We start from the raw sequence: 10,134 nt of genomic DNA, 5'->3' as shown, positions 1-10,134 counted from the left end.
TAATCATTTATGTATTTGAATAAGCCATGTTTTCCATTGTTGAGAATGTCAACAGACATTTTTTTTTATGTTTTTTTTGTGCACTTGTACTTTTGTGGAAAAAAATGCCCAGACATTCTTTGAGTATGTAGTTTATATATAATTACGTAACCGTTATAAACAACAATGCACATATTGAGGATGAAAATGTAATTTTATATTTGTGCACTTTCTGTTAATAACTCTCTCTCTTAAAGTAGCCTTTTCCAAGTCCCATTATGTTTTAGTTATGTAAACTTATTTCTTGTATGTATATCCAAATGGCTTCTCTTAACCATTTTGATCTTTAATGTATGTGCTTAATAAATCTAATATTGTCAGCATCAAGTTTTATACCGCAAGTGTCATTGATCATGCACTGTGTCTTCTGTAAATGTCGAAGGTGTCCTAGGTATTTTCTAATGCCATCGTCAAACTATGTGTTTTGAAGACCCTTAATAAAAATACCAGACTTTCATTTCAAGATCTTTTAATATACCAAGTAGACAAATATGTACAGTTCATACAATAAGAACATACAGACTAGTATGGCATAAATGGAAAATGTACATGTATGTTCTTAACTATGGAGTTCAATAAACAGAATAATTGTTATTTGTATCTTTCATAAATATAACTATACTTTTTCTTGCATGTATGTTATGCTTTCAATCTCATTAAAATCAGATCCCCAATACATGCTTCACGACGTTACGCTATGTGGGATCGTACATAACGTAATGAAATGAAGTGAACGTCACGATATGATTTTAATGAGATTGGTTATGCTTTCAAATATTTGGCTTTTCCGTTTGACTCCGGGTAATAAATATGTTCACACTTCATCAGTTTTGTAGATAAATACTACTTCTAAAACAAATAATGTAATAGATCATTGTATCTTTTGATTATCATTTTAAAGGGACTTGCTCACAGATTTTATGCTGGCAACATTTTTTTGTAAAATTGTTCTGATGAGTTATTTTAATGAAGAAACACCAAACAGGACCAGGCAGAAACTAATTTCAACTGAATTTTGTAAATGAAATGAGAGCCTAAAATAATTCAATTTTCAATATCGTTTCTCATGCTGTTCAGCAAAGTAGAGCATTCTCTGTCACATACTTACATCATTATTAACACTAGAGCTCAGCTGTTATTTATTCTTCTGGCCCCAATTTTTCGAAACTTAAGCTAAACAGGCTTAAGTAGCTTATTGCAATTAACCAAAATACATACTTGAATTGGATTTTGACAATTGAAAATTGGTTTGTTGTGATTATCATAATGATAATTCCTATCTTAAGTATAAAAACTCTTAAAGAAGTAAATATAACGCAAATTATTAAAAATAAAAAATAGTGAGCTTAGCTTAATCCTGTTATAAGGGACTTAAGAAGTTTCGAGAAATTGGGGCCTGGTGATGTTTTATCATTTAAACAAACATTTCAGTCTCATTTAACATAATTTGTTGTTTTGTTGTTGTCTGACCGTATAAATCATGAACAAGTCCCTTCATCACCTACTGGCATATGAGCCCCGTTCTGCTTCTTGTTGAAAGAAAAACCACCCCCACAATATTAAAACACTTACAATATAATTATCAAATATTCAAACACACATACGCAACATTGAGATTAAATTGCAATGAAAATGATATCTGCACATCTAAGGCAAAGATCTTTTTATGTTTTGTTACTCGGACCTGCTGAAATTTGTCTGTATCGGCAATGCCCTTTTTGACATAGTTTGAGATAAAAATAAAAAAAACTAGACATTTAACAAAATGAAAATATAGAATGATGATTTTTTTCTAATTCATAATAAAATATAAAAGCGTTCACTTTAACCTCGATTGAATAAACAGTAAACTGTTCAAAGTTGTATATTTTAATGTTTGTCTACTTTTTACCTTTGGACAATATTTTTCAAATTAATCTGAGTCACGAAACAAAAAAAAACCTTGCCTAATGTAAAATGCACTAAGTCATTAAAAAAGCTATTCTTTCTTGTCCGTTGCAATTCTGTTCTGTAACATTCGGACTTCAGGCTCGTAGAGGTCAAAACACAGCACTCCATTTTCATCGAAGAACTCTGCAACAGATTTTGTTATCTCTCCTGATCGCGTCTTATTCGTCTTGCCATCAGTGAAGGTCATAGAGAGAGTGTATTTATCGTCATATCTGAAAATACAAATATTGCATAAATCAGAGAGTGATATTTGTAGTAGGGATGCAAACGAATGGCAAAATTGATATTCGAATATTCGGTAATTCTTTCGATCGACTATTCAATTACCAAAATGCATATTTTAGTATTTGTAGTTAACTATTATTATTATTCGCCATATTAATAGCCAGAGCATTTTAACCATTTTTTGTCATAGCCAGTACGCACGCGTACCTTGATTTCCCTAAATGAGCCTCTATAATTCCCTATTTTCAGAAAGAAAAACTAGAAGCGCCGCAATGCGACGAAAGCAGGTTTTTGTTATGGGCAATCAGAAATTATAGCCAGTTAATTTGTTGTATGACTTTATCTTTACTTTTATCAAAAAGAGACGTAACTGAAAATTACTGTTGGCAGAAACCGTTTTTCTATTTTTAATAATAGTGACCTTGACCTTAGCCCCTCCCCATTCAAAAGCAATTCCAAGCTAGCTCTTCACATAAGCTACCTACACACTAAGTTTCATCAATATCTATCAATGCTAACTTATGTTATTGGGCAGAAACCATTTTTCTATTTTTAGTAACAGGCGACCTTGACCTTAGCCCGACCCCCCTCAAAAGCAATCCCAAGCTAGCTCTGTACATAAGCTACCTACACACCAAGTTTCATCAATATCGGTCAATGCTAACTAAAGTTATTGAACAGAAACCAATGTTTGACGACCGCCTGAAATGACAACCTCATTCTAATAACCCGATTTTTGTTGAAAACATGGTTAAAAACACAATACATTTTGAACAATAAAAAAAATCAAATAATTTACATTCCACTGCCTTCATATTTGTAAAATTATGTGAAATTAGATGGATTCCTGGTCAAATGGCATAATGTGTCAATGGAGAGTCTTTCTGTAATACTATCAGCCTAATTCTGGGATTGACCTCTACTAAATATAACTATGGGAAAAACAAACCAGCTCGGGATCTAGTAAAATAATAAAACGAAAACATATGTGGATTTTGACTCTTTCTTGCGTACATCAAAAGAGGAAATATATCCTGAAACGCTGTACTACACAGTTTACCGGAACTAATTGAAGTTGCTAATGTCATTTGTCTAATAGCCAGTTATTGTAATATTTCTAGTACCTGACGATGTGTCCCTAAATGACATATGACACGTGTTTAGTAATTGTCAGCACATTCACACCTCTGGCATTATGGGCCAATCGTTATAAAAACAAGACAAACAAACTTTATACACTACAACAGAGTAGTAGGCAAAAGGGTCTATTTATTTAACAACACAACATCGAATATTTGAATACCGATTTTGACATTCGAATACCAAACGTTTGATCGAATATTTGAATATTTGTTTGCATCCCTTATTTGTAGTTTTAGGTCAAAGGTAAAATATTCGGGCTTGTAGAAATGTTTATATGTCCCAAGATAATGCTTCATAGAGAACACTGTAGTCCTTTTGGCTGGAACTGCCTGTTGCCCCATTGTACACTCCATAGTTTTGACTGAATAGTTCAGCTACTCATTAAAAACAATGATTTTTTTTTGTGATTCACAACCATCCGGAAATGGATAGGCCTTGTAGTGATTCGGACATTAACACAACTACTATGCCTTTAGACTAAGAGTGGTCCAGTGGTATAGGTGTCCGCCCCTAACCCAAGAGGTTGTGGGTTCGATTCCCATCATCAGGGGAACTTTCTCATGGCCTCTTCAAATGGAAACAAGAACTGTTGTTTATTTCAAGGAAACGGACACCAAAGTGATTCTACCAGCTTTCAATCAAGCTTAAATACATATAGCTTACTTTTTCAGTTTTGATGCAAGGTCCCATTTGTTGTCTGGGTCGACACGGGTTCTGTCTTTATCCAGGGCCACCAGGAAGATCCCCATCTCCATGTACGTTGTGTACACTGTCAACACTCCCATAAGGAAGAAATAGCTAACACAGTTGTTAAGGAAATAAAGTAACTGCATTATTCTAGAATTATAATAAATTAAGTTTTAAAGCTGCACTCTCACAGATTGAATGTTCTACCACTTTTTTTTATTTTTCTGTCTTAGAACGAGCAAATTAGTGCGAAAATCCATGGAAACCAGTTGTATAAGACTGCGGACAAAAAATTGATTTCAGATTTTTATATTTAAGTTCAAAAATTGATGTTTTATACATTTTTCTTAAACCATTAGTATTTGGTTTAAGCCATAAAGCATTAATTTTCGAACGGAAATATGAAAGTCTACGATCTGATTTTTGTCAGTTATCTTATATCAGATATTATTGGTTTGCAGGTATTTACACAAAAAATTGCCCTTTCCAAGACAAAAAATAAAAAGGTTGTAAAAAATGGTAAATCTGTGAGAGTGCAGCTTTAATGATTATTTAGATTTTTTTCGTGTTTTTTGCTACAATGTACACTTAATCTCTTGACATTTAAACAGAGGTATCTAAGAATTTTACAATTTAAGATAGCCAAAGGAATATAAAACATGATTGTTTCTAAATGTTCTAAAACGTTATAATTTTAATTTTTACTGAAATTCATTGCAATACATGAGCTATATGTTGGTTTCCCAATAAGTAAGTGTGCAAGAAAGCTCAATTTTAAATTTGACCATAAAAACAATCATAATGCGTTCTCTCTTTAAAGAAACAAATGGTACTAAATAAAAACTAAGGATACGAGAGTACACAGATGATGAGAACAGGGCGTGACTCAGGGAAGGGCCGGAAGTAGTCCCACACGAGGGCAAACATGGCGAACACCACCGCCACTGTGCAGATAAACAGCCGACCGTCCATCAATTTGTGGCTCTCTGTGAACCCAAACTTGTCCAGCATCACCTGGAAAACATAGCATAACACAGGTTAAGTCCCATTTAACGTCAGATGATGTCTCATTTAACAACAGAATTAAGAACAGATGGAATCCCTTTTCAGAACAGATGATGTCCTACTTAAGTACAGATAAATTCCCAGTTAGGTACAGGTGAAGTTCCAGTTAAGTACAAGTGAAGTCCATGTGTACTGGTGATATGACATGTCACAACAACAAACTTAAGATTAATTCAATTTAATCATTGTTATAAATCAATAAAATTTTGAAAGTACATAATGCATATCCTACCTTCTTTGCACCATCATCCAGAGCATTCTTGAGAGCGGCGGAGTCCCATTTGTCAATCTTCACTGGTTTCTCCTCTATAGTGCCATACTGAAATTAGTAAGGCTTTAAAATTAAATAATATTTAAAAAAATTCAAACAGTGAGAAATACTGAAAAATTTGATTGAGAAATGAATATTATGGTATTCAGTTTTAAACAAGAGCTGTCACAGAGACAGCGCGCTCGACTTTTCCGCCGCTTTTTGGTGTATGTAGTGTTGGGAATCGGAAATTGTAGTTATATTCATGCACATTATTAAACTCCTAATCATTATGTGCATATACATTATGTCTATGATTTAAGTTATTAAGTGTTGTTGTAAAAAAAAAAAGTTCATTTTCTTGCTCATTGTGGCTTCCATCAGCCATTTTGTTACAGATAACATCTGAACACATATTTTTTTCATTACTATTATTCATTTTTTTCGATGATCGATTATAACCAAAAACAATTGATTGTCCCCAATTTCAGGCCCAATCAATTGATTTTCAATTATAATCGATCATCGGACCATCACTATGTGTATGGATTGAAACGTTTTGGCGAAACATGCCTGGATCACTGTTAGATTATATTTCAATGCAATACATGATGTGCTGAGATATTTACATAAATTGAATTGGAAAATATTTATGGTGGTACGCAAACTTTAATGTAAATTCTAAGTCTACGCAAACTTTAATGTAAATTCTAAGTCGAAAAAGGGGCATAATTCTGTCAAAATGCTCGATACAGTGACCTCCTCCTGTGTACAGAATGGGGGCATGATCGTGAACAAGCGTGCAAAGTTTCAATGCCAGATGTCAATGGACTTTGAAAATATTTGAGGTGGTGCGCAAACTTTAACGTAAATTCTAAGTCGAAAAAGGGGCATAATTTTGTCAAAATGCTTGATAGAGTTACCTCCTCCTGTGTATAGGTTGGGGGCATGATGGTAAACAAGTGTGCAAAGTTTCAAAGCCATATGTCAATGGACTTTGAAAATATTTGAGGTGGTACGCAAACTTTAACATAAGTGGTTACGCCAACACCAACGCCGGCGCTCGGGTGACTAGGATAGCTCTCCTTATTCTTCGAATAGTCGAGCTAAAAATCACAATGACAAATTCATATGATAAAGTGCTAACAAAAACAATTTGTTCCCGATTTCGCTGCCAAAATATATAGGGTGATAGTTTGGGATAAGCAATTTTTAGCAAATTTGCATCATATATCATTTTTACACTAAAAACCATAGATTGTCTGGGTACATTATCATGTCTTGCCTTTGCAAGAAACTTCCAAAAGGAGAAAAATAAGAGTCAGAAAAAAATGCTTGCAAACAAATATTAGGGTCGGCGCAAAAAAAGGTTGGTAGGAAGAACGGAAACAAAATAGTTTTTGGTTACGCTTAATGGAAAGAACAAGTGACATACAGCACAAATGGTAACAATAATTCATGCAGGGCTTCCATTAAAGGAAGTTTGGAAGTATATTACTCCCTAGAAATGGGTTAAAACTTCTAAACTTAATTCCTTGGAAATACTTCAAAACTTTCAAAGTCAAAAGCTTGGAAGTTCAAAATATCAAAACCTGGTGTCAATATTACTTTTATGCTCACAATTTCAATCAGTCTTGAAGTAAAATGAATTATTATAACACAAATCTGTGAATTTGGCAAGATATAGCTTCAAATTATTTGATTTTTAACATACTATTAAAAAATATTGGGAAAAAAGAAATTGTGTTTGGGGAACTTAAACTTCCATATTTTAGTGAAATACTTCAAATATTGATGGCCAGGAAGTTCATACTTCAAATTTTAAATTTTTAATGGAAGCCCAGTGATACATGTTTGAGCCTCATCATGCAAGTTTGGATCTTGTTGACAAAATTTAACATATTAGTTATATTTTAAAATCATCAGCCACAACCTTTTATCACCTGTAACAGAATACATGCATGTAACTCCACAATATATGGTTAACAATGATTAACAGGACTGTTTGACATGTCATAGGATCAGACTTTGAAAATGTCAATTTGTGTTTAATGTGAAGAAGATACCAAAGGAATTTTACAGATCATAAATGTTAAAAAATGTCCCATTTTGTCAAAAACATCAATTACTCAATTAAACAATTTTAGACTGAAATTTAAAAATAAATTGTGTTGTATTTTTTGTACTTATTTTAATAATTAAATGACTGACTCGATGTTATGGATTCTGAAAATAAAGTTGTCAACATAAAACCTGGAAGAGAATCCCTGCCCTTTCACCAAATAATTTAACATTTCCCAGAAGCCAGGGGTGCACCTAACTCATGCAGAATCAACTTGATGTTGTTTTTTTAAATAGAAAACTTATGTCTCGCCATATGCACCTAGTCACAATATGTTGAATAAAGTATTATGACCTGACCTCTAAGTGTAACGTCATCTGAATATGGTGAACATTTGTTGGGAGTTAATTCAAAATCCTTCAAGCACTTTGAGAGAAATTGAGAAGCACAAATTATAGTCATATGACCTTTGACCTACAAGTGTGACCTTGACTTTGGATCGAGCTGGTGAACATTTGTGGTAAGTTATTTCATGATCTTTCACGCAGTTCAGGAGATATGGAGCGGACATAAAATGTATGCAAATGACCTTTGACCTTTCAATGTGTCCTTGACCTTCAACCAAGCTGGTTGTAACATGCACTCCACACATTGTCTCAAAATGGTGAACGTTTGTGGAAGTTATATGAAAATCCTTCAAGGGGTGTAAGAAATATCTTAAGGACACAAAATATAGTTATATCGTAGTCATATGATGTTTGACCTCTAAATGTGACCATGACCTTCAATTGCGCTGGTTATAACATGCGCTTTGTAGTCATCTTCTGAAAATGGTGAACATTGATTGGGTGCCAAGTTATTTCAAAGTCCTTCAAGCAGTTCAAGAGATTAAGCTGTTACGTCTAAGTGTGATCTTGACCTTGAACCGAGCTGGTTGCAACATGAGCTCTGCACATGTATGGTCTCTCTATAATTATGTAGTGATCATTTGTGGGTAGTTATTTCAAAACCTTTAAACGGATCAAGAGATTTGGAGCGGACACAAAATGTAGTCATACATGTATGACCTATGACCTGTAAGTGTGATGTTGACCTTGAACCGAGCTATTTGTAACCTGGGCTCTGCACGTTGTCATAATGTGTTGCACATTTTGGTGTGTTTTTTTCCAAATCCTTTAAGCGATTCAAGTGATATGGAGCATACACAAAATGTATTCATATGACCTTTGACCTGTATATGTTACCTTGACCTTTAACCAAACTAACATTTCTGGTTTATGTGTTTTTTTGCACTTGAAAACATAACCAAATAGCTCCTAACACTAATGGACACAGCCCCTATAATCACCAGTTTCAGCCCTGATGGACAGAAAACTCATCAGAGTAAAAGCAATTTGTGTTCCCATTCATGGGGGAGACATAATAACATAGATCAAGTTAAACAAGATTTGACACTTTCTACGTGCTAATTACAGTTTATGTAAAGGCTGTATTAGTTATACATGCTTATATGAACCTGTAAAATTGTAACTCATTATGAATTAAGTAACTGACTTCAAATTATTAAAAATATAAAATTTAACACAGACTATAAAAACAAAATTTGTTGACTCTTATCAGAGCACAAGTCATACATGTGATAATTTCTTGGGTCGATTCCGGGACAATTGTCGTAATTTTCAATGCACGCTCACTAAGGAGGGTCCGGAGGCTTACCCCCCCCCCCTGTTTTTTTTTTTAATTGGGAACGTCTGTGGTGCATTCTAGAGCATATCTGGGGCTATTTTAGTCGTTTTTAATGTCGGGAAAATGTACCTATTTTGACTGCCGAGACGTATTTTTTACTTGGCATGGTTTGTTTTTTCCTGCATTTTCTTGAAAAAATAAAACCACCAGATATTTTCCCAGGCTTTAAATGAAGTGCTAACCAGGAGGATATGCAGTCTACTTTCGGTTTCATCAAAACAGGAAATAAACAACTATACGGGCACCTGTTTTCCCGCGCTTTTGAGAACATGCGTTAGAAAATTATATTTTTTCATCACATTTAAAACGTTTGCAATTTATGACACACAATATTTTCCAGACGATCAAGAAGATTTTCCAGTCAATGAGCTTTTTTCCGTTTGGAGATGCATATTATTTTGATAAAAACTTATTTTTAGCCAGGTCTGCATGAGCGAATTCTATTTTTAGACAAGTTTACATGTACATGTAAATTCAAGTCTAGGATTAAGGGAGACAATTTGCTTTTTGGTTCTGTGAATTTGTATACAAGAACCCTCCCCGACTCGTTAAGCACATCAATAGGCCAAACGATCAATTATCGGGTGATTTAAGATGACCTCAACGACACACGTACCAATTAACAGATTAGTGTCAACATGTCCTGTGTTTTACGACCAGTGTCCCGGACAGGCAAAATAGCTGACTTACATTGGTAAAATTAAGATAATCAATTCGGAGTTTTTTTTTCGTTTTTTTTTTATGACTTTCCGGGACAAACATGCACCCTCCGTGACAGAGATACGATTTCGGGGATAATCCCGGACTTCAGGGATGTTATCACATGTATGTCAGAGCATGACAATAACTATTATATCAGGTGCCCTCAGGATCACTTAACCCTTAAAAATTGGTGACCTGTAAAAAATGCAGAGTGTCCTTCAAAATTAAAAAAAACAGTGTATGTTTTTATAACATATAACATATA

The 10,134-nt window shown here is 34.0% G+C and overlaps 1 protein-coding gene across 2 annotated transcripts in view; it reads right to left on the bottom strand.

Annotated features, from left to right (window-relative positions):
* Window positions 1-491: 491 nt before the first annotated feature.
* The window catches only part of LOC128219063 (signal peptidase complex subunit 2-like), a 10,604-nt gene continuing 961 nt past the window's right edge, over window positions 492-10,134 (bottom strand). For both annotated transcript variants that reach the window (XM_052926877.1, XM_052926878.1), the window contains 4 exons: window positions 5,342-5,428; window positions 4,898-5,058; window positions 4,021-4,155; window positions 492-2,201 (listed from right to left, as the gene is read on the bottom strand). In XM_052926877.1, the coding sequence (XP_052782837.1) occupies window positions 2,018-2,201; window positions 4,021-4,155; window positions 4,898-5,058; window positions 5,342-5,428 (567 nt within the window). In that variant the 3' untranslated portion in view covers window positions 492-2,017. The remainder of the gene's footprint in view (window positions 2,202-4,020; window positions 4,156-4,897; window positions 5,059-5,341; window positions 5,429-10,134) is intronic.

This window comes from Mya arenaria, chromosome 15 (genome assembly GCF_026914265.1).
Source record: "Mya arenaria isolate MELC-2E11 chromosome 15, ASM2691426v1".
In the NCBI taxonomy this organism is placed as follows: domain Eukaryota; kingdom Metazoa; phylum Mollusca; class Bivalvia; order Myida; family Myidae; genus Mya; species Mya arenaria.
The sequence above is the reverse complement of the archived record's forward strand: the minus strand, read 5'-3'. Positions and strand labels throughout refer to the sequence as shown.